The 25,626-nt window shown below is 43.3% G+C and overlaps 1 protein-coding gene across 1 annotated transcript in view; it reads left to right on the forward strand.

The window, feature by feature from the left end:
- ST8SIA3 (ST8 alpha-N-acetyl-neuraminide alpha-2,8-sialyltransferase 3) overlaps positions 1–24,720 on the forward strand; it is a 33,482-nt gene extending 8,762 nt beyond the window's left edge. Inside the window, 7 exon segments of the mRNA XM_058556618.1 lie at positions 16,904–16,980; positions 16,982–17,035; positions 17,038–17,194; positions 17,197–17,392; positions 18,776–18,898; positions 21,319–21,876; positions 24,136–24,720. Coding sequence (XP_058412601.1) covers positions 16,904–16,980; positions 16,982–17,035; positions 17,038–17,194; positions 17,197–17,392; positions 18,776–18,898; positions 21,319–21,876; positions 24,136–24,418 — 1,448 coding nt within the window. The 3' untranslated portion in view covers positions 24,419–24,720.
- Positions 24,721–25,626: the final 906 nt, after the last annotated feature.

A 25,626-nucleotide genomic window follows, 5' to 3' on the forward strand; every position in this document is an offset into this window, starting at 1 on the left:
ATTTGTATTTTCATCCTGGCCCATCTTAAGGCCCAGGGAGTGACCATTTGTGTTTCACTTGGGAGCACAAAGTCAGAAAGCAGAGTCCCTTAGTCCAAATCCTGCTCTCCCATGTGCTAGCTGCATGTCTGGGAGCAAGCTCCTACTATCTCAACCTCTTTCCTTATCCATAAAATGGGGATGTATGCATTCATTCAATAAGTATTTATTTTGCACCTACTATGCACCAGAGATTATTCTGGTAAATACAACAATGCTGGGGAGACAGCAATGAACAAAACATATAAAGATCCCAGGCCTAGAGCAGAATATGTACAAGATGAGCCTGGAACATCTTGTCACTCCAAAAAGCAAGGCCACTATCCAAGGTCGTGTCAAAAGATCTCAGGGGCCAACTTGAAGGGACTCCCACCAGGCGAGGAAGAGCATCAATATGACTAACAATGGCGATGGATTGAAATGCACCACATTTGTAAAAATCCATGAGCTCGTACTGATATTTTTTTAAATGGTCACATTTTGAGGATGCTAGATGTATTATTCTGAAAATTGAAAAAAATAAAATCAAGCATTTAACTCACCTTTCCTGAATGAGCTGTGTATCAAGGTAATTCAATAGTTGATGAGGGGATATTTCACTCTATAGGACTATTCTGGATAATAAATGGAAAATTGATAGAATATACCGTCTTGCTACCTCCTAATGAATTAATGGATCCGGGCATGATCATCAACGGCTGCTCACACCACAAAAAGATACTATGTGACTCCCGACACAGCACCACCTATGAGGCGCTCCTGGCAAACAACAAAAACAAAATCTGAATTTCAAGAAGCCACTATATCTACCAGTTTGCAGGAAATACAGGGGACAGAGGAATGTGTAAAATGACATTATGGGAATGCAATCAGCAAGATCCAAGACAAACCAACCAATTTCTTCAACAATAATTGCAAGGGGGGGTGTGGAGGGAGAGGGAAACCTATGAACTTAAAAGAAATATCAATCAAATGCGGTCTGTGGATCTTATATGTCCTGATACAAACAAACTCACTATTAAAAAATCATTTATATGTTTAATGGGTACAGAGTTTCAGTTTGGGATGATGAAAAAGTTCTGGAGATGGTTGCACAACAATGTAAATGTACTTAATGCTAATAATTAAAATAGTCAATTTTATGTGATGTGTATTTTATCACAATAAAAAAATCATTTGTGAGACTTGGAGAAATTTGAGTAGTGACTGGATATTTGATGATATTAAGGAACCTCTATGGTTATATTTTAAGTGTCCTTATCTTTTAGAGATACATATTGAAGTATTTGTGGATTAAATGGTATGGTATAAATTTGCCTAAAATTAATCCAGTGGCGGGGGGGTGGTATAAATGATACAAGATTCGCCAGGAGGTGGTGATTATTACAGTTGATGATGGATACAAGGGATTTATTGTATATTTGACATGTTCCATAATTCAAAGTTTAAAAAAAATCCCTGTGCTAGGGTTTACATTTAACGGTGGTAAAATAAACAAATAAACAAGTAAAATACATAGCATGTCAGATGGCAATGTGCATTATGGAGAAGAAATAAACCAGGAATATAGGAGGAGATGCAAGTTAGAAACATAAATTTGGAAATTTTCATGCTAAGTGAAATAAATCAGACAGAGAAATACAAATACTGTATGGTTTCACTTATATGTGAAATAAAAAACAAGACAAATGAACAAACAAAACAAAACTCATAGATACAGAGAACAGAATGGTGGTTGCCAGAGGGGAGAGGGGTTGGGGGGTGAGTGAAATGGGTAAAGAAGGTTAAGAAGTACAAACTTCCAGTTATAAAATAAATAAATCATGGGGATGTAATGTACAGCATGGTGAAAATAGTCAATAATATTGTAGTGCATATTTAAAAGTTGCCAAGATAGTAAATCTTAAAAGTTCTCATCACTAGAAAAAAAATTTTTGTAAGTTTATATGGTGACAGCTAGTAACTAGACTTATTGTAGTGATCATTTCACAGTGTATACAAATATCAAATCATTATGTTGTACACTTGAAACTAATATAATGTTATATGTCAATTGCACCTCAATAACAAAACAAATAAATGAGTGAAATATTTTTTAAAAATTGGAAATTTTCAGCACATGTAGGGATTTAAAGTCATGAGACTGGTTGAGTTCATCTAGGGAATGAGTATAGATAGAAAATAGTTTGCATTCTGAGTTCTGGGGCCCTCCACGGTTGAGAGTTTAGGGAAATGAGAAGAATCCAGCACAGAATTGAGAGGGAACAATTAGCGAGAAAGGAGGAAAACTCACAGGAGCATGAAGTCCCTGAATCCGGAGACAAAAATGTTCCAAAAGGGGAGTGATCACCTGTGTCAAATGATGCTAATAGCCCAGTAAGTAAGGACTGAAGATGGACCATTAGATTCAGCAATAGGAAAGTCATTGGTGAGCTTGACAGGAGTGGGTTCTGCGGAAGGGTGTAGGCAAAAGCTTGATTAGAGTGAGTTCTGTGGAGCATTGGTGACATCAAGAGTAGACAACTCTTTCAAGCGTACAATATCATATTGTTAAATATACTGTATCCTATAGTTGAAAGTTGCTGAGAGTAGAATCTGAGATTCACACCATAAAGAAAAAAGGAGTTAACTATGTGAACTATGTGAACTGATGATGCATTAATTATCTTGATCTTAGTAACCATTTTACAGTGAATATGTATATCAAATCATCACATTGTACACTTTAAATAGGTACAATTATATTTGTCAATTATTCCACAATAAAGTTAAAAAAAGTATAGACAACTCTTTTGAGGAGTTTTGCTATAAAAGGGAGAAAAAAGTGGGGTGGTAGCTGGAGCAATATCTGGAGTCAAGAGAAGAATTTTTTTGTGTGTGTGTGAGGAAGATCAGCCCTGAGCTAACATCTGTTGCCAATCCTCCTCCTTTTTTTCCCTTTTACTCCCCAAAGCCCCGGTAGATAGTTGTATGTCATAGCTGCACATCCTTCTAGTTGCTGTATGTGGGACGCGGCCTCAGCATGGCCGGAGAAGCAGTGTGTTGGTGCGTGTCCAGGATCCCAACCCGGGTCGCCAGCAGCGGAGCACGCACACTTAACCGCTAAGCCACGGGGCCGGCCCCAAGAATTTTTTTTAAGATGGAAGAAATGAAAGTATGTTAGTGGGCTGTTGGGAGTGAAGTAGCGGAGAGCAATAATTGATGATGCAGGAGAGGAGAATTGCTGAACCAATGCCCCTGAGTAGGCAAGAACAGACAAGGTCTAGTGCACAAGTACAAAGCTGTAGTTCATCCATGGCAATGGGAGGGAAGGTAGATGGTATCACATTGACACAGACTCTTCAGGTGGTAGAAGACAGGCAGCTGTGGAAGTTCTGTTCTAGGTGCTTCTATTTTCTCAGTGAATTCATCAGGTTAGAGGGAGAATGAGGAAGGAGGTACAGAGGTTTAAGGAGAGACGAGAAGGTGTGACAGAGGTATCTATGTAAGCAGAGCAGAATAGTGAAAGGACCCAGGAAACATAGGTGGACTGTCAGGATGATACCTGTACCCCCATCATAAACGTGTTGTAAAAATTCAGTTAGATAACACATGTAAAGCGCTTGGGATAGTGCCTGACATAATAAACACACAACGAATATTAGTAATTTTTTATTATTAGGCCACTCTTCCCAAATTCTCTCAATCTTCAAGAATTGCCACTATTTCTAATATACATGGTTACCGAAGGCCCAAGTTGTCTCCATTTTACAGTTCTTGGGCTGAAACCCTGGAAAACAGCTCCTTCATCTCAAAACCAACAGAGCTGTCACCACCTGCCAAGGACATCTCCCTGCACGTGTCCAGAGAGGAGTCATCCCTGGAAGGCAGCCTTCCTGGCAGCAGGTGCAGCAACAGAACACTGTGTCCCACTGAAAGGAGAGACCGTTCAGATCAGGTAGCTCCTTGTTGGTAATTACAGTCCCAGCCTTGGAATTTCATCAGGACCTGGTGTGGTTCCCGTGCTCCCAGTTCCTAGGGGCGGTATAGTGATGTTGCACATGGTACAAATAAGAAATTACAAATAGCTGCAGGGTGTGCAGACTCGGGGGATTCTGTGCAGGGATCCTCTAGGGTGAGCTGCCAGGCATGAGAGTGGGTTAACTTATGAAGATGAAGATGAGTCATACATGTGCAGACAGGAGCCGGTGGCTGAGGAGGCACTGGGTGTGATGGTGGGAAGTACTGAACCAGGAGTCCAAACACTTTGGATGGAAGCCTGGCTCTGCCACAATGAACCACATTATCTTGAATATTCAGGTTCCTTTTGTGTAAATTGGAGTGGTGGTGGTGGTGGTGGTGGTGATGATGATGATGATGATGATGATGATGATAGCTTCACTTTGATTCACTCTAAAGTCCATGCTCCAAAAGGAAGGGAGACAGGAAGGGGCAAGATTCCTGTGTCAGCTATCTTCTGTTTGCATTTCCGTAGCCACTCTCCCCTCTGATCTGCTCCGCTTCATGCCCTGGGATGCAGTCCTGGATCTGGACTGCATCAATGGGCTTCCTTGCCTTCTGGCGTTAGGTTCAGCTAACACAAGACCCTGGCTGGAGATCAGAGACTGGGAGAAGCATGAAGTCAGGCATTTATTTGCCATAGGTTAGCCACATCCCTCTACTAAAGGCCACAGTTCCCATAGGTTGTCCTCTTCATCACCTACCCTGTCTAGGTTCTGGTGGCCCCTTGCTCTCCTGCCCTTTAGGAGGAGAGTAAGTGCTCCCCACTGTTGTTAGCCCCATGGTGCTTCACCATCCCTCAACTGGCCTCCCTTAAGCCCTGCCCACACCTTTATTAAACTCCCTTCAAATGCCCCATTTGGTTGTGCCTACTGTTTCCTCCCAAGATCTTGACAGAGTTCCCTTTTCTAGTAAGTACCAGACTCTTCTCCTCTCTCAACTAAGTGCAGGAATCATTGACAAACACTAAACAGTACTGAGCAGTTAATGCATACCAGGTTCCATTTATGTTACAAAAAGTAAAAAAGCATCATTTTACTGCAAAGGACATAAAATCTCACCTGAAAGTCAAAGTGTATGTGCATCAAAAATCACGAAAAGTGCCTCACACATGCTCAACAAGGGAACAAGGGACACCAGTTCTTTCCCTCCCTACTAGATGGAGAAACCTGCTTTTCAGTTGCTGAGGCTCTGGGCCACTTGCCCATCCAGGTCCCCTACAAATCAGGTCCCCATAGCACCATGAAGCATAATAGGGAAATTAAAGGATGCCAGACTGCAAGCTTTCCTATGGTAGCACACAGTCTATCAGAATTTCCAGTTTATTCATCTATAACCCCAACAAGACAATGGGCCCTTGAGGGCAGGGACCTTATTCATCTTGTCCACATTCTCTTCTTGTCGGGACCATTGTGTTGGGCCCCCAACTGTTCTCCCTGCTTCAACCCTTGTCCTCTGCCCTCGTTAACCATTCTTCACACAGTATCAGGAGTGGCTTCTAAAACTATAAATCTAATCCTGCTGTTCCGCTGCTTAAGACCATCCAAGGGCTTCCTACAGCAACTAGGATAAAGTCCAGCTCCACATTCTACAAGGGCTTATAGGATCTTGTACCAACCCACTCGCACTACACTCCCACCACATTAACCTTTCTGTACCTCAGATATGCCAAGCTAAGTCTGACCTTTGGGCCAGTGACTTGCTGTTCCCTCTTCCTGGAACGCCTGGCTGGCTCCTTGCTCTCCTCCACGCCTCAGCTCAAATGTCACATCCTCTAGCACATCTCCTTTTACAGTTTCTACGTAGTACTTAGCACCATATGAAATAATCTTGTTCATTTATTATCTGTCACTCCCACAATATTAGCACCATGAGGGTGGGACCTTGTCTGTATCGTTCACCACTAGATCCCCAGAGCAAGGAACACTGCTTGGGCACACAGTATGTTCTCATTAAATATTTAGTGGATGAAGCCATAGTATTCAGGTGAGTTCAAAGATGCTTTGGAGGAATATATTGGGAGCAGAGAGAAGTTCTTTAAGCAAAGGTAAGGGAGAAATAAACAAACCTGATGCTTTATGTTGTTTTAGCAGGTAACTGACAAGAGCTGGCTGGCCAGAAAGGAAGAGCTGAGTCCACATGTAAGAGAGGTGTTGGGCTATAGCCCTGGGGGCCCTTATAAGGCTGGAAATCTTGGAGAGCTTCTGTCCTTCACATAGATTGAGTGGGGGCAGGGAGCTGTGCACACTGCCTCTCACTCTCTTATCCGTCTCCTCCATTATCTTCCTTTTTCTCCTTCCCCCTTTCCTTCATCTCCTGCCTGGGGTACTGAAATACTGCGCTCATCTAGCACTACTGGAAAAAGTCTCTCTTCAAGAGGTCCCAGGGACATCAGAACAGGGAGCAGATTTTTAAAAAAATATACCTCAGGGTTTAAACAATGTGGCATGAGCACTATGTCAGTTAGAATGCCTTTGGCCAAATTAAACCCAGACTCAACTGGTTTAAACAATAAGGAAGATTTATTCTCTCACATAGCTAGGGGTCCTGGCAAAGGGATGCTGCAAGATCAGTTAGATCAATTCCTTGCAATATCCTCAAGGACCCAGTTCCTCTGCCTTTCCACTTTATCACCCCCAGTCTCAGCTTTGTCCTCAGCTATCTCCCTTCATGGTCACAAGATGGCTGCCACCATTCCAAACCTCACAACAAACACAACAATGTCCAGGGGAAGAAGAGTGACTGCTCTTCCTCAAGTCTCACTTTAAATGTGAGGTAATCTTTCTCAGAAATCCTCCCAGTCACTTTCCTTCATGCCTCATTGGCCAGAAGGGGCTCATGCTCCCCACAAAGCAGAATATGGCAAGAAAATGGAATTACTATAGTGGGATTAGACTCATCAAGAATTGTTCTTGTACAGGGGATGAGGGTTGGGGAGTTTGCCAACAATGCCTGTTACAGGCACCAGTCAAGAGTCTCACTCTGCTCTGAGGTATTAGGTAGAAGGTGCAAAGTTACCCAAATTTCAATGTAACGATCATTGTGAAATTCATTATGCAAAAATATTGCTTAGCCCTAGGTTATAAAATAATGGGAAAATATGTAATTGATGAGAGCAGAGAAGAGAAGCACCTAACTGAAGAGTGGGAAATGAGCAGGAAACTGGGTGCTTTCTCAGAGGAGATGCCAATAATAAAGCCAACATATCTTGATATTTACTATATGCCTGGCATGGTGCTAAGTGCATTACATAATTAACTCACTGAATCCTTTCAATAGCCCTCTGACATAGTTACTACTCTTTCCTATTTTAAGGTGAGGAAACTGAGGCATGGAGAAGTTAAATAGCTTTTCCCAGGTCACCAATTTAGTTTATTGGATTCAAGTCCAGGCACGGTGATTCCAGATTCATTCTTTTACTTAATCCCTGGACCATTCTTCCTCCGTATCTTGCAAAAACCTTTCCAAAGGGACAAATATGAGTTCCCCAGATGGTTAAACCAGAGGTAGGAAGTCTAGGCAGAAGGGACAAGTACACCTGCTAGAAAGTTATTACCTGGTTCTGGCAGGAGGTGATTAGGACCTTGGTTAGATGGGACAAAAAGAAAAGAAGAGACAAATTGAAAAAAATATATTATTGTCAAAGGAATAAATATTAGTACCAACATTGATATAATTGATTATGGTTGAGTGTTGCCAGAACAAAGTCTCATGCTGGCGACCTTAAGAAAAATTGCATTTCTATAAAGGCTTCACAGGACCTGGAACTGAATCTAGAAAGACATTCAGCATCCAAGCAAGCTGGCTCACAAAGTCACTCTGGTATTCCTCCATGTCTGCCAGTCCATGCTCTCCATGTTCTCCCTCCATGTTCCAAGAGAACTGAGAGCCTTTCTCCCTCGTCACCATATAAGCAACTGGCCAATGGATGAATGGACCCACTCCTGGTCCAGTCAGTGCCCAGTGCACAGCCTAGCACTGATTCTTCACCAGAGGCCATGGGCAGGGCAGTGTCAGCCAAATGAGCAGATCATGATGCAGGCCTGGGTAAAGGAGAAAGAAGATTCAAAGCTGATTTACAGGCCTGAAAGGATGAGGCTATTGGAAGCAGAGAAGTGCTTGGAAAACATTTAAAAGAGCTCTTTTGTGGAGGGAAGGAAGATGATGTGCTCAGTTTTGAACAGGTTGGGTTTGAGAAGATGGTGGCACATCCAAGAGATGGCATTAGAGGGGCAAGACTGGAATGCAGGTCAGGACTATATACATGGATATGCGATTCAGTCAAGTACATGTGATCATTCATCCAGTTATTGAGCATGTGTCTGTCCTAGGTTCTAGAATGGTCCTAAGTTCTAGAGCTGCAGAAGTGATCAGAATACAGCTTTTGCTCTTAACATGGCTTACATTCTAACGTCCAAGCCCTTGAAAATAAACAACCCATTGCACAACCCCTCACACTATTCCCTGGACCCTGTGTGACCATGCAGTGAAGTGGAAGTCATGTAAGTTAGGAAGACAAAACAGAGATGATGAAGAAGAAAATAAGACAGGGAGGGCGCCATCAGAGAAGAATAGGAAACTGAGAAAGTGTCATTTCATAGAGCCAAAAAAGGAGTGAGTTTGAACAAGAACATAATATCCAATGGCCCCAGGCTAGTAGTGAAGGAAAAGCCATTGAATTTGATGTGAGGGTGGCCATTGGTCAGCTTCTAGCAATGGTTTTTGAGCCTCACTGTGCATCAGAATCACCTGAGGAGTTTTAAGACACACAGATGCCTGGGAACTAACCCCAAGATCCTGATGCAATTGGTCTAGAGTGAGGCCTGTGCATTGGTATTATTTTTAAGTTGCTCATGTGACTTAAGTGTGCAGGTAGAGTTGAGAAACGTTGCTTTAAATAAAGCAATTTCAGCAGTAGAAGCTAGATTGCAGAGAATAAAAAAGGAGGGTTTTTTTTTTTTTTTAGTAGAGAGACTAGCAGTCTTAACATCAGACATGGATGTTTAGCCCCAGTATCCTTCTCCCTTGCTGTGTGATTTAACCTCCTTGTGTCTTATCTGTGAAATCAGGATAGACATACTCTCTGTGCCCAACTCACAGTTTCCTTGGGAGGTCAAGATGGGATAATAGATGTGAGAGTACTTTGAAAAAAGATTGCAGTGCTATAAAAATGTAAGATTTATATGGTTGTCAGATTTTTTCCCCAAAGATGCCCCTAAAGATAGTGATTATCAGCTGTAAAGACCTGTGTGGAACCAGTATCCCTTTCCACACTGAGCTCACAAAGAGAGCATCCTTTGATAAGTGCTCACAATCACTAGCTAAAGGTCTAATGCTGTTTGCAACTCTCTCTTTTTCACAGCTAGCCTTGCACTGGATCTATAATAGATGCAGTTTCCATAGTCTTGCGAATCCTACCTAAATTGCTAAATACACAGCCATCCAACATAAAACTGAAGAGTTGAAGGATGCTGCTGTAAATATTAGAAAGTAAGTGTAATGTTATAAGGTCCCCATTTAGTTGAGAATCCTAATTGTTATAGAGACTGGAGAAGGCAGAGGAGAGACTGAGAGATGTCTCTGAGAGCAGGCAATGCTGCAGGATCAGAAAAGCCTAATTCCCCTGGAAGATGGGACAGGACAGTCCAAGATCTGAGCCAAAACCAGCAGTAGAATTCAGTAACCACCTTGGGGTCTGCTTCAGGTACCTGGATACACCTACTTATATAATATATGTCGTGCCAGGTCTCCCAGAAATGAAGTAATACTCTCAACCTTCCGCACTCTGACCATCCCTAAGGTAGCACCTGCCCCCAGGTGAGCAGTGGTACCTGTTCATAGTGACTAAGGTCCAATAGGGAGGCTTTCTTTAATTATAGATGATCATAGATGTGAAGAGTAGTATTACAACATGTTCTCTACTCACTTTTGTTTGATGTTTTCCTTCAGTGAAAATACAAAAAATGCAATTCTTTGTCAAGGAAATAGCATACATAATCGTTGAGTTTCCTTTTTCTAATAAGCAGCTTGAACTCAGAGCGAGAATAAAAAGATGGGCAAACTCCTACATAGGACTTAAGCCAGGTGTCAGATAACTGGTGTAAGCATCAGAGATATCCTGGGGAAGATGAGTTACCTTCCTCTCACCTCTGAGCCTGCCCTGGCTCCTTCTACTCCAGTTGCTATTAAGGTGAAGGTGCTAATTACGTTCCTGATCCGCCTGCAACTCCTCTGATAGTCTCCGCCCAACCTCTTCCACCTGCAGAAAGGCTCGCTTCAAAACTGCCCTCCTCTTTGTGTAATCCCCTCAATATCTATCCGTGTTGTCACAAATGGCTGGATTTCATCGTTTCTTATGGCTGAGTAGTATTCCATTGTGTATAAATACCACATCTTCTTCATCTATTCTTCCTTTGATGGGCACTTAGGTTGCTTCCACGTCTTGGCTATTGTGAATAATGCTGCAATGAACACAGGGGTACAAGTATCTTTACATATTGGTGTTTTCATGTTCTTTGGATAGATAACCAGCAGTGGAATAGCTGGATCATATGATAGTTCTACCCTTAATTTTTTGAGGAATCCCATACTGTTTTCCATAGTGGCTGCACCAGCTTTGCACTCCCACCAGCAGTGTATGAGAGTTCCCTTTGAGGGTATTATGAAGGTGAAATAAGTCAGAGGGAGAAGGTCAAATACCGTATGATCTCACTCATTAAGTAGTAGATAATAACAACAAACAAACAAACACATAGACACAGAGATTGGATTGGTGGTTACCAGAGGGGAAGCAGGGAGGGAGGAGGGCGAAAGGGATAATTCGGCACATGTGTGTGGTGATGGGTTGTAATTAGTATTTGGGTGGAGAACATGATGTAATCTATGCAGAAATAGAAGTATAATGATGTACACTTGAAATTTATACAAGGTTATAAACCAATGTTACCACAATCAACAAACAAACAAAAATTGCCCTCCTCAAAACAGAAGTATAGACACCCAAAGCCAGATATTCCCACATCTCGCACCACCTCCAACAGGACTTAGACCCCTTTGTATGTAAAACTACACAACAAAATAGAATTTTAAGCAAAGATATAAAGGATTCTTCACAAGTTTACATTGATCATCTCAAACATTGAGAAACCACTTTCCTTGTGTTCAAACATCCTTGTAAAAAGCTAACCATGAGAAGGAAGGAGTACAGAAGCCAAGGTGGATACTACATCCTTGACTCCTTTTCTAATGAGAAACATCCACTTCGAAGAAGCATCTTTCATGCCTCAGTGTACAGACTCTAAGCTTCTAGCTTGAGAGGCTACAAGGTTTGGTGAAATGAGGAATAACTGTGCAGCCATTTGGTCCTATATTAAAATTTCATTTTGTAAAAAGCTGCTGTGAACTTGGCCAAGTTCTCTAAACTCCCTGAGTCCCTTTTTCCCACATCTATGGAAAAGAATAAAAATACTATCATACGGCATTATTGTGAATATGACTTGATATGGAGGTCCATAATATAAAATATGGTGTGGCTCAGTCTCTCCCCACCTCCCTCTGCAACTGAATTTTTCAATATCGGGAAGCCTAGTGATCTCTTATCCTTGTGAATTCCCTATGAACAAAACACAAGAAATCTCAGCTAGGAGTGTGTGCTTATAATTGGGAGGTGGGGGGGCGTCCAGAGCCCAGAGAAGGGGGTACTTAGCACTCCATCCTTCAACAATTCCTACCATTTCCTCTGTTGAAGCCGTGCTCATCAATAAATCAGCAAGTGGTAGTGCATTTTTAAAAATTACATGGAAATTTTACCATTTTTGTTATATTTTGTTATAACAATATACAAACAAAACAATAGTTTTGTTCCCAAAGATATGTTGTTGACAATTACAGTTTCAGAAGCACAAGGGACAAAAACTGCCCAAAAACTCAAGATAAAGGCTAAAATTAGATTTCTTCTTAAAACACCTCCCCTGACAGTCCCTAGGTAATGTTATTGCGGCTGCTCTAACTGTGGGTGATTTCCTACACCCACAGTTAGTGCAATAAAGAGACACAATAGACACAAGAATAGCTTAAAACTTAACTGTAAGATTATTTTTCAAGTAGCTTCTCCAAGTATAATACCTTAGCTTCTAGAAAAAGTAATCACTGCAAACATTTGAAAAGTCGAAATTCTATGCAAGGACCGGGGAGATTAACACAATTGAACATAATAGCTCCTTCCAAACAATTTCCTAGGGACTGGAGCGCAAAAAGCCTTAAGACAGCTTTCCAAACATATTTTATTTATTCAGTGAAGAAAAGGCTATTTGACGTTCTTGTATTCCTTTCACATAGAGATGCTTCACGGAGCTTTAAGAGAAACATTCGTTTGTAGGCGCAAAATGAGTAATTCCTCAGCTTCTAGAAAATGTAATCGTTGCAAACATCTGAAATGTTAAAATTTTATGCAAAATGTCTTTTGAAAAGATACAGACAAAAACATTGAAATAAATATCATTTCAAACTGGTCTCAGCATTTATGTTTAAAAAAATTAATACATAGTCATACGCTTGTGGACGCATAGAGTATCTCTGGGCAGCAACAGTGACTGTCTCTAGGGAGATAAGGGTGGGAAGGAGTTTTACTGTTCACAGTGCATCCCTCATGTGTTTAATATTTTGTACTATGTGCATGTATTAATATTAATCTAGCTCAACCTAATTACTTAACTAAACGTGGTCTCTTCAATAGGCAAGCGAACTCATCCAGCCCAGTCGAGGTGGATGATCTTCCTCTACACTCTGAAGACCAGCCTTCTGCCTAGCCTGGACCCCAGGTACTCTGTAAAGCAGAGAAGCTCCCTGCCTTCTTTTCACACTGAGCACCCAGCGCAGCTGGGTGCTGTGCTGGCACTAAAGAACACAACGAAAATAAGAGGCTGTCTCCAGGCTGTCCCCACAGGACGGCTGGCCCTCCCTCCCCAGGCTCCAGCCCTCCCCAGCCTTCTCCCTGTCCCTAGAGCAGGCCATTGCTTTTCAGATGTATCGCTCCTGTCTTTCCCTTGTTGCCCCCACCCCTCCACCCTTGTGATTAAATGGCGTTAAGAGGTTAACGTGCACTCTCTTCCTCAGAAACCCTGAGACAATGACTAAGGGAGGAGGTGGAAGCTCCTCTTCCTCTGGGCTCTGGAATACCAGTGGAACACACTGGAGCCAAATCCTCTTCTAGAACATACTAGCTGTGTGACCTTGGCAAGTTACTTGGTCCCTCTGAGCCTCAGTTTCTTCATTCTTGAAATCATGGCAGTCATTAAATCCTCAGAGGGACGGAATAGAGATTGAATGGGATCAGATATGTAAAATACCTGGTATAACACCCAACATACAGCAGGTGTGCCATCTATGTTAGATGTCATCATCATCACCATCACCGTGAGTAGTAGTAACTGGATCTCACTGCCAAGGGATGACACTGTCAGATTTGCCAGACCTGCACACCTTTCTAGCTCTCTGTCTCAGGAAAAGCAGAATGGAAGAGTGGAAAGGGTGGGCATTGGAACCAGAGAGACTTTATCTTGAGCAAGTCCTATAGTTTACTTCAACTATAAAGTGAGGATAGTTATACCCGCCTCAACGGATCAAGAGAAAGAGTACAGATAACGTATGAAAAGTGTCTGGCACATAGTAGGTACTCTCTACATCTTGGCTGTTTCCATTTCATTCTAAGGGGGCTTATCTATCCACTGGCCCTGGCAGGCCTTTCCCTCTTCTGTCTCCACATCTCTGTTCAGCCTGGTTTCCCCTGCCTGCCCTGCCCTCTGTTAATACCTCCATCTCTGGAAACTTCCATGCATCTTTCTAGACTCAGTTTCATCGAAGAGCTTTTGCGGAGCTTTCTTTGACCACCATGGCTTTTCCCACCTCTGAACTCATAAAATGTTTATCTTCTGTGGGAAAATAGAGGTAGAAACCCAGAAGATCCTGAGATCTTTCCTCTGTGTCCCCTGTTAGGCCTACTAGAAACTAAGAAGTCAAGCAATAATGTGCAGAAAGAACTCCAGTCACATGCGGCCAAAAAGCAGTTTCCCAGTGAACTTTCTTCCCAGGAACCAGTGAGCTCCCTGGACTATGATCTCCGTGTTGTCTAGGAGGGGTCACTAGCCCTTCCAAAAATCACCTCCTTAATGCCTTATTCAGGAGTGTCTCATAACAGAAAATGGTCAGTTGGTTCATGGATAACTTAAGGCACACTGGAGATTCCAGCATGTGGACAGGCTGTTGGGCCGCTGGACACTAGCTGACATCCACATGAGCAGCGATGTTTCCCTCTCCCCATGGGCCTGACTCCAGCTGCTCCTACATCCATTCAGTGCAAATCAGATTGCGCCATTGTGCTCTACAAATGTCGGACAATTCTGAGCAATGCTGCAAGAGGATGCAGCCAACTCCTTAGTGTGCCATCCAGGACCCTTCACAAACTGACCCCAACTCTCTTTCTAGGCTCTTCTTTTGTGGCAGTCACCTCATACGTCTTGCTTTTCCCCAAGCCCACTATGATCTTCCCTGCCTCCTAGTCTTCCCTCTACTTGGAATGTCCTTTTTCAACTTCTTTACCTAATCAATCCCACTCTTGCTTTAAAACCCAGCTCAGATGTTGCCCTCTATGAAGAACCCTGCCAACCTCTTGCAGTCTATTCCCCAGTTCTCTCATCGGCCCTCTATTGTTGAGCTCTTCACATGGTACTAGGAGGATGCTTACTCCTCTCTCCCCCACAAGACCATAAGTATCAGAGATCAAGGATGATTTTATAACCCCTGTGTCTGCTCAGCACAGTGCCTGATAACCAACACATTTTACTTAATGAATTGATGAAAAAAAACAGAAATAAATGAATGAATTATGCCATTTCTCACAAAACACACCATCTTTCCCAGTCTTCCCATCCAAATGATGCCTGGAAATTACTCTTGGTAGCTATGGGTTGGTGAGGGACTACACAGGGCAACAGAGTCATGTTTGCAAAGGGTAGGCTTTCACGCAGGTGGGAGAGGGAAGCACATGTGTCCAAACTAACAACTCCCCTTGAAAACACTAAGTCAGCAGGGTCTTTCATGTCTATATTTCTTGTTTTCACCCCCCATACAAGTCTGATTTCCAATGAAATCTAAGTGATATTTTGCAAAAGTATCTTAATTATTTTTTAATTTACTAAGTAGCTATAATCCCAGGTCCAAAAAAAATCCTGTATCCAGTAGCTGCGGTTACTCTTTGAAGCACCATCTGCAGGATTTTTCCCTCTGGTAACTATCGAGCCACCCATTTTCACCTTTAGGCCTAGCATAGGATTCCTGCCTGCCTGTTTATTTTCTGGCCAATTTGGTTCCTTTACATCCTATGACCTTCAGTCCCGTTATGCAATATAGGAATCATCCTAGCAGGACACAGACAGTTGCTGAGTGGTATGTGGAAACAGGGAGGCAGAAGACGTAGTCCTGGCTCTGCAGGAGCTCACAGCCCAGAGCTCACCCCTTTGAGGAATTCACAGCCCACAGACAGACCATAACAGTAGGTCCACCAAAGCCCATAAGACAAGAAGTTCAGGAGGGAAAGAAATCATAACCACCTTGGAAAATATCAACTGCTTTGTTGGAAAAGGCTCTCAAAGGCCAATTTCTCACCTCTAGCTTCTTTCATAAGTGCTTATTGACCAGTATTGGGAGGCGTAGGCCAAGGGTGAAGCTAGGGTGAAGAAGCCACAAGCTAATTGCCAAGGACAGAGCTAAAGAAATATGTGGGTTGCCTCTGAGCACCCAGCAGTGTGACTGAAGATGGATTAATTTTTATTTCCAATGGATATTAAAACAGGCAACATATGAATATGCTAAAACAAATTGAAAGTCAAGCAAAACAAAGAGGTAGGCAGTGAGCTTTCCTTCCACCCTCAAAGGCAGCCTCTCTTACTTGGTTCTTGGCCCCCTCAAAAGAGTTCTGGGCATTTATAATGGACAGAGGCTTACAATGCCTTCAGCTTCTGGGCTGCTCAGGGCTAAGTGAAGCGGCCCATACTGAAGGCCTAGCCACAGGGATGAGTCAGAAAAGTGGGCAAGGGAGAGTTAAATCAGGGCGGACTGCTCCAGGCCTGGTCAACTCAGGGGCATGCCCACTGGCCGCCTGCTGTGTGCTGGGAGTCGACCTGACAGGAGGTCAGGGGGTGGGGAGCCAGGCCCTCCACAGGCACGGTTCACCTCACAACTTTGCTAGGCATTACCCATCTTTTAGAGATAAACAAGGTATGCGGCGGGCTAGGAGGTAGACAGGGTACAGATTCTCGAAAATTCCAAGGAGGTTTTAAGCCCTCACACGGCAGGCCAGCCCAGTAGCTGTCTAGGGCTTCCTTGCTGGGATGCTGGGGCGGGTGCTGTTCCATGGGGCCCAGGGAAGCACCTCTGTGGTGAGGAGAGAAGCTTTTAAATGGTTGCCTTTCTAAAACTCTCCTGCATTTCAGAAGCACCCAGCTGGTGTGTATCCTCCAGGACAGCAAATCCAGTTATTTACCTCCATATTCCGTGATATATTTATAGAGTAATGAATGGTCTATTAAACTAAGTTTGGGCGTCTGTCTCGCCACAGCCACCTCCTCACCCGCATCCTCAGCCGGGGAGGCCATTGACGTGGGCTGCAGCCTTCCAGCCTCAATTCCCCTCCCTCCGCACTCCTCTTCATCCCTCCCTCTCCCGCCCCTCCCCCCAGTTATTTGGGAGATTAGAGTTCATTAATTAAATCTTGTGCTTAGATCGAACTGTAACATTATTCCAATCACATTTATCTTGCAGGCAGCGGGGGAGATGGCAGCCTCGCTGGAAACGCGCGAGGGAGCCTGAGCCGGCGGCCGGAGACGCACAGCGCAGCGCGCTCCATCGCCACGCCGCCGCGCAGACCCTCCATCTTCCTGCTCAGCCTCCGGGCCCCGCTCGCCCCTGCCTTGGGGGTCCGCCTTCTCTCTGGGGCTCCTGCCCGCCCCCACGCCACCCCACCCCCGGCCCTCCGCGGCTCCCCTGCCCGGTCCCCCTCCCCCGCCACACACGCTGACACGCGCACGCGAACACACACACTCACACGCTGACACGCCAGCGAGCTGCTGGCCGCTCAATGGACCGATTTCCCCGCTTTCCCTGATCCCAGGCAGCCCGGGATGAGAAACTGCAAAATGGCCCGGGTCGCCAGTGTGCTGGGGCTGGTCATGCTCAGCGTCGCCCTGCTGATTTTATCGCTCATCAGCTACGTGTCCCTGAAAAAGGAGAACATCTTCACCACTCCCAAGTACGCCAGCCCGGGGGCGCCCCGAATGTACATGTTCCACGCGGGATTCCGGTGAGTGCGGGCCTCTGAGCGCCCTCGGGTAGCAGGTTTATGGGGAGGGGGGGGTGAGAGGGGGGTGTTTTGGCTTCTCTGAGACACTTTGGGCAAGATAACTGCGTGGTCCTTCCACTCCTCTCTCTGATTCTCCCTTCCCCCTCCGCTTTATTTTTTTTAACCCAAAGCCCCTAAAAGCCGTTGTCCTAATCGATGTGATTGCATTTCTCATATTCTTCCTCGGCATCCGTTCCCCCATTTCAAAAATGGGGGGAGGGGTTAAGGAGAATGATGGTGGAGGGAGAGGCAATGTGTGTGTTTGGGAGGGGGCGGTGAACCGCGAGATGGACATGCGTGAGGTGAGCGCCGTCGCCGCGTTCTGTCCGCAGACTCCGCGGCCAGGCTCCGGGCGGTCCGGAGGCGATTTAAAGGCGCAGGCGCCAGACTCCCCTTGCTCTCTCCTCCACTCCTCTCCCCCACCCCCCACCCCATCAAATGATGCGCGGGTCTATTCTCAAGAAGCCCCTGGGGTATTCTACCTCGATCTTTACCCCTCCTCCTGTTTCCATTCCCCCTCCACCTTCCGGGATTTTTGCAACTCCCCCGCCCTCTGCGGGAAGCGAGCCTCCAAAGGGCCGCCTACCCTCGCCCCAGGTCCAAGTCACTGCCCGGCAGCGTAGGGCTGGACTGGGAAGGCGCCAGGAGCAGCTTGGCACAGCTCATCGAGAGCCCCTGTTCCTACCTCTGACCCCTAGGAGGTCCCTCAGCAGGGCCCCCTGAGGGGCAGGTGGCAAATACAACCTGCACCCTGTGGTCCAAGCTGGGCCAGAGGTGCGGAACCTAGAGAAGCCCCAGCTGGGCAGAAGAGAGGAGCTGGCCGACGGCTTCCAGGGGTCCCAGTCAGGAGACAGGGAGTGAAATCTAACATAGGCTCGGGAAGGAAGAGGTTAAGGCGGGAGCCACCCTCAGCCTTCCCCTGGGTCTCCGATTTCCTCTGCCCTTTCTCCAAAAATCGATTCACCCGGACCGCGGGAGTGTGGCGGGTCGGGCTGGCGGCGGCGCGGCCGCTGTCCGCGGTGCTGACTCTCCGGGTCCTCGCCGCGCGTCAGGCTCCAGCGGCGCGCCGGGCTCCCGCCCCTGCTCTCCGCGAGACGGCCATTTTATGGTCTCTCCCGCACCGGGAGGGATGGACAATGGAGACGGATTCCCCTAGTTTTCTTTCTTCCTCCGGGGTGCGTTGGGGAACAGAGGGTGGACCAAATGAGAGGTGACTTGGGGCGGGATGGAGCCAGTCCGTGTGCCAGCTGCCCCCCGCCCCCACCGGCTGGACTTTTAATGGCTCCCTTGGCTTCCCGCAGCTGAGGCCAGCACGTTTGTCTGTGTACTCATGCTCCTCTCCAGGTCACAGTTTGCGCTGAAGTTTCTAGATCCGTCATTTGTGCCCATTACGAATTCTCTGACCCATGACCTCCAAGAGAAACCTTCTAAGTGGACATTTAATCGGACTGCGTTTTTACATCAAAGGTAGGAGGGGGGGAAGAATCCAAAAGGTGTTTTTGAATTCTGGAGTTCAAAAAACAAAACAAAACGAAATGATCCACAACAACAAAAATCTATCCCCCACCCTGAGGTGTATTTGCATTGCCTTCTTGGCCTGACCGCACAAAAGCTGATTGGTAACCCTTTTTATGTATGTAGTGCCTTCTCAGAAAACATCAGGAAGACCAATTTGAATGGAAGAAAAAAAATATTTCCGATATCCTCCCTAACTTAGGATCAATTGAACACCATGATTTATAGTTAATATGTATGGCTAATACTATCAAGGCTATCTATTAAAAAAAAAAGGTTAATTGCAAAAAGACCACCCAATGCATTTTCATTCCACCACTGAAAAAATTTGAAAATATAAAATAGTATTGTCTCATTGAAACACACAGAAAATACTACAATCAATCTCTGTCAAATTACTAGTGAAAATCTTAGCCCAAATAAATGCAGGTATTTAAGTAAGGTTTTGTTTTGATTTTGCCTGTTTATTTTAAACCTTTACAGTTTTTAATATATTGTAAAAGCTACCCAGCATCTTTCTTAATAGTTCTTCTGTAGCAGCCTCGTTTATACGTGAAGGAGTTTATGTGTGTGTGTGTGTGGGGGGGTGTTTTGTATTTTTGTTTTGTTTTGTTTGAGGTGGGGGAAGAAAGATGAGATTTATTCAAATTTATTTATTCTCAGTGATGCTGGTCTACTCTTAGCAATGCCAGATAAGTCATTACTCCCTCCTTCTTGGTGGGATTACTGTGCTGCTAAATGGAATGTGAGCCATCTAGTGTATTCATTAGGCGTGTGAATACTTATTTTACAAATACTTACTATACCACTCTATTTAGGGGGTTGTGTTTGGCCATAGCATTTCTAGTTATTGCACTCTCTCTTTTTTATTTTAATCTGACAGAATTAAATTCAGTAGATATCCAAGGTGTCATGAAAATATTGTTTACTTGAAAAGTTGGCATACACTCATGTGATTATGATTAAAATTTTTAAAACACTGTTTAATTAGAAATTAGTCCATGACAATAATTGATTAAGTCTAAAACCTAGAAGTGCTTTTTATTTTTAAACTTTTGGGTTTTTATCCAATATTAATTTCATAAACAACCCAGAAAACTTTAATGAATAAAACACATTATACCTTTTCCCAAAACATATTTCTAACTCAGTAAAAATATTCTTCCTATACTAGGCCATGTGACCCAAATGACCAGTCAGAACAATATTTCTTTCTCAAAACTTTCCTCCTTTTAATCCTTTTATTAGGTAATCTTTAATTTCCCCAGTATTATTTTAAATTTACTTTACCTTTGTAACAGCTTATAAAGAACAGTACTGGTAACTTTGGAAGTTTTGGATTAAAGCTTTCAGTTTATGTTGCTCTATACTTTGACAAATAGTGATTTTTTTTTTAAATAAAATTCTAGGTAAAGTGATGATATGCAAAGCATTTCATTTCATTCTTGCTATTTTTTAGGCAAAAGATACAGGAAATTCAATGTGATTTCTTAGAATTAGAGAATCTAGTAGCAAAGTAACATGTTACTGGTCTCTCTTAAATATTTTAAATAGCTGAGACTTTAAGAAGAGCTGCTTAACTTTACTTAAAGCTCAACATGAAAGCAAACTGAAATCAGCGCTAAGTATCCCCCTTGCCTTGTTTATCCTCTGAATCCTTAGAATATACACACGTTTTCAGGATTTACAATAGCCTGTTTTTCTAAGGATTAGATTTCTCCAACTAAATTGTGTTTCTGTATAATCAAGTAGAAAAAATATCCCTGTTTTAATATTCAAATGACCTTAATGAGATTATCATCTCATTTCTATTAAATATTCAACTATACCCACTGCTATTACCATTTTCACATTTTAATAATAGATAGTACTCTACTGACTCATATCTATTTGGCTTTTATTTGGACACCAGTCATATTTGATATTCCTTGAACACTGCAGTCCAATAGCAAACAAGTAGTCCCTAGTTACAAACTCTAAGTCACCAATGTTTGTGCATTAATGTGAGCTCTTTGGAGCCTGTGTAAATTGTCTCCTTCTATTTCCTGACACAGTTTGGCCTATGCCTCCCCCTTGATCAAATACACTCTTTATGTAGAGCAGAAAAACCAAAGAATGGCAGCTAGAACTCTAAGTTACAATAGTCACAAGCCTCGAAGGATTACATCCAGAACTTGACTGAAAGATGAGCGCATGTCTGTAGATTCTGAAGCAGTCCTCCCCTCAAAGACCACAATTGTTATGAATGTATATTCTTTCTTGGATTTAACGTGCCTACGATTCTTGTCTGAATGAAATGGCAGCATAAGACATAAAATGGAAAATCAATTCTTTTGAATGGGATGCATTTAATGAATTTCTTTTTATTTTAGGCAAGAAATTCTTCAGCATGTCGATGTAATAAAAAATTTTTCTTTGACCAAGAATAGTGTTCGGATTGGACAACTGATGCACTATGATTATTCCAGCCATAAATATGTTTTCTCTATTAGCAATAACTTCCGATCGCTGCTTCCAGATGTGTCACCCATTGTGAATAAGCATTATAATATTTGTGCTGTGGTTGGAAATAGTGGGATCCTGACAGGGAGCCGGTGTGGACAAGAAATAGATAAGTCAGATTTTGTTTTCCGTTGCAATTTCGCCCCTACGGAGGCTTTCCAAAGAGATGTTGGAAAGAAAACCAACCTTACCACGTTCAACCCCAGCATCCTGGAAAAATATTACAACAATCTTTTGACCATTCAGGACCGTAACAACTTTTTCCTCAGTTTAAAAAAGCTCGATGGGGCCATTCTTTGGATCCCTGCATTTTTCTTCCACACTTCAGCAACTGTTACCAGGACATTAGTTGACTTTTTTGTTGAACACAGAGGTCAGTTAAAGGTCCAATTGGCTTGGCCTGGAAATATAATGCAGCATGTCAACAGGTGTGTATATTTTATTGCCTTTAACTCATACCCCACCAGATGGCAAATCAATACTGTAATCTCTTGGGGGTGGGAGCTATTCGATTAGTTAGTTGATGTGGTTATCTTAGTACTTCAGGACAAACTCTTACGTTTTGTAATGAATGAATGAATCATTCTAGGTAAGAAGTTCAATCTCCTAGCCCCAGCTGGTAACCAAGTGCCAAGTGGAGGGACTGGTGTTTCATCAGCCTCTCCTCTCTGTTCCCTGTCCCCTCCCTTGGTGGTAAGTCCTACAAGCAGTCATGGAAATTCTTCACAGATCAAGAATTTTCTTTAAATGGATAGCTCTTTCCCAATAACGCCAATGGCTAAATTAGACAAATCAAGTAGTTTTTTTCAAAGAAGAGGCAACTGACTTAAAATGTTCCTTTTTATTTGATGTTTGGGTGTTTTGTATATGTCCAAGATTAGCAAACCACCTAGATAAATCATAAATTATATAATCTGCCTTTATAATTTGGGATTTGAGTGGTCAAACAATGGCAAATATGTATTTTATGAGCTTGGTGTTATCCCTTGTAATTTGATAGACAGACTGACCAGAGATGGATTATTTTGTCTAGTCTCATGGGTCTTAATTCTGGCTGTACATTAGAATCACTTGGAGAGCTTTAAAAAATACTGTTGCCTGGGCTCTACTTCAAGACATTCTAATATAATTTGTCTGGGGAGGGGAAGGAAAGGCCCAGGTACTTGGTATTTCTTAATAACTCCCCAGATGATTCTAATATGCAGTCAGAATTGGGAGCCACTAATTCAGGGAATTTTATAAAGCAAGATTAATCGTAGGATTCTTTTTTTCTTTACATCATCTGAGGAAATTGCCTCAATTCTAATTTCCCCTATGTAAGTAGCTCCACTCTCTCCACATACTGTCCAGATATTACTACAAGTTGGAGTGGGTTCTAGGAGGCCTGGTAAACAGGGAATTCTAAAGATTTTTATCCCATAGTAGATTATTCCCATCCTGTAGTCCCCTACAGTCTTCCAAATTTAAGATCTGTTTGGTTAACCTCTCAGAAAGAGGAATCATCATCTAATAAACTGGTACGTATCTAACAGGTAGGGTGACACCATAATTGATAGTGCAAACTGGAACTTTTCTTTGAGACAAAGAGGGTGCTATTAATAATTACAACAAAGATATCAGGAAAAAACTGGGACTGTCCCAGTTTCCCAGGATGTATGGTCATGTTTTTAAGAGGTAATCTAGCCCAACTCCTAAGTTGAAAGATGAGTCAAGTGAGCTACAAAAAACAGGAGTTGTTTACCCAATGTCACTGCCCAAAATGGGCAGAACCAGAATTCGAAGCCAGGCCTCTGCCAACCTGTCCTGTGGTCTTTGACCTCATCATTTTGCTCCCCTCTTGCTCTATTTAAGTTCAGCTATACCAAAAGAATTGTCAGAAATTATTCTAACTCCTTAGGTAAGAATATTAAGACCAAGACTGAACTTTTAAACTTCAACTGGAAGGGAAGAGGTCTATCTTTGAAACCTTTAAGTAGTGAAGAAGGACAATCTAAATATGGAAGGAAAAATAACCATAATTTAGCATTTTTTTTAATTCAGAAACTGAGTAAATACTTTCCTTAGGTTGTGGCATGCTAAAGAAGGGCTTGCAAACCCCTAGTTAGAAGACAAAGGAGAAGGGAATATGATTTTTTACAAGAGGGTGGAGAAAAATAAGCCCTCACAATCTTTCCAAACCCAAGAAGAAGGACTTATCTCTAGGTGTGGTAAGGAAGTGACAGAGAAGGTCCCCTTAGATTAAACAACCTCCTCCCCACTTCCAAGGGCCCTTTATGTATGAGAAGCATAGTCATTCTCATTGGTGGCCTTCTGTGGTGTCACAATTGAGTCAGAGTCACCACTCTTCAGTACAACCCAGAGGCAGGGCTGGCATCAAAATGGGCAAGCTGTGCAGTCACACAGGAACCGTGCTCAGAAGGGCCTGGCACTGGGTTTAATACTCTGCTATCATTCTCTCAAAATCCACAATAATTTTTGAAACAAGGGCCCACATTTTCATTTTGCACTGGGTCTCACAAATTATGTAGCTGGTCCTGCCCAGACGCATTTTATGGTCTAAAAGATAGATTCAAAGCAAGTACAGTTTAAGTTACTTGGACAAATTCACCTCCCAGCCCAGATATTGACCTATCTGATTGGAACTTCAACACTGGCCTCTGAATCCACCTGTACTTATTGTTCCACAGGTACTGGAAAAACAAACATTTGTCACCCAAACGGCTGAGCACAGGTATTCTTATGTACACTCTTGCATCAGCAATATGTGAAGAGATCCACTTGTATGGATTTTGGCCTTTTGGATTTGACCCCAACACAAGGGAAGATCTTCCATACCATTACTATGACAAAAAAGGAACCAAATTTACCACCAAGTGGCAGGAGTCCCACCAGCTGCCTGCTGAGTTTCAGCTGCTGTACCGAATGCACGGGGAAGGGCTCACCAAGCTGACTCTGTCACACTGTGCCTAAGAACTTGGAACAGAAAGTGCCAAATGGCTGTTTAAAAAGTGCCCCAAATCAAATTGAATAGTCATCAGAATAGAACCCTAGAGAATTTCTTATAAGGATTGTCTGCCATTTAAAAGGAAAGATGTCTTCTCTCCCTCTGTTGCACTGCTCTTTTAAGGGGCTTAGCAGGACAGACGCATTGAAGCCACATGATTTAAACTTGATTGATAAAAGGAATGTTGCATTTGGAACTATGCTGCTAACGAGATGGTTTAAAGTATTTTCATGTTTGTATTTTAATAATAAACTGCCTCCCATTTTTTATGAGGACTAGAGCTGTAGTTTCTGCAGCTTTGCTCAGATACAGTCCTCATAGTCAGAGGCCTCTGGCCAATTTGGGCAGGATTTCAGTTTTGCCTGGGTGGGATCAGACTCTTCAAAATGGAAACATAAAAAACTGGTTTGCTTATCTCATCTCTTTCTCTCTCTCTCCCCCTCTCTCCCTCTCTCCAAACACTCCCCTTGCCCCACCACCATGGAGTTTAATAATTTGCTAGGAATCATATTGAATTAGCTTTGCTTGTATGTGTTGCATCTGTACTAATGTGTTCAAGGCTCTGAGTAACTTTGATGTTTCATGACAAACTGAGCAAATCATGATCAATCCCCTTATGACGACTTCTATAAGAAATACCTGTTAGGAAGTTCTCACTGGTCCATGCAGTCACTCTACAGCAGAGTGGTCGCCCTGTGGTAGGTGGCATGTAACACAGTGCATCTTGCACTATCACAAAGAAAGCCTATGTTGTAGGTGGCATCGCATCTCTTGACATGAGTGTTATCGTGGCAAATCATTCTGTTGCCACATCTGCAAGGGCATTGCAGCCTGGGTTTAGTGCCTCCCACAATCCCAACCAAGCACTGGGCTGGGATTTCTCTCAGAAAGGTAATGAGTCAGCTTAAGAGCCTGGGACATACAGAGGAAAAGGAAGAATGCTCAGAAGTTGTTATGGATCCCATATACCCTAAAGTGTTGTGACCATGTTGCCTGTTCGGAGCCTTTGAGAACCAGCAGGGTTAGAGTAGAGTAGAAGCTTCCAGGTTGGCCAGGGCAGGCCCCCTTGCGAATAGTGCTGAGTACCATTGTGTCCACTAGCACTGCTCCAGAACCATTTGTTCTCTTCAAGACAATTATAGACACTGTATATTCCCTCTTTCCACTGAAATTG

Source organism: Diceros bicornis, chromosome 16 (assembly GCF_020826845.1).
Source record: "Diceros bicornis minor isolate mBicDic1 chromosome 16, mDicBic1.mat.cur, whole genome shotgun sequence".
Lineage (NCBI taxonomy): Eukaryota > Metazoa > Chordata > Mammalia > Perissodactyla > Rhinocerotidae > Diceros > Diceros bicornis.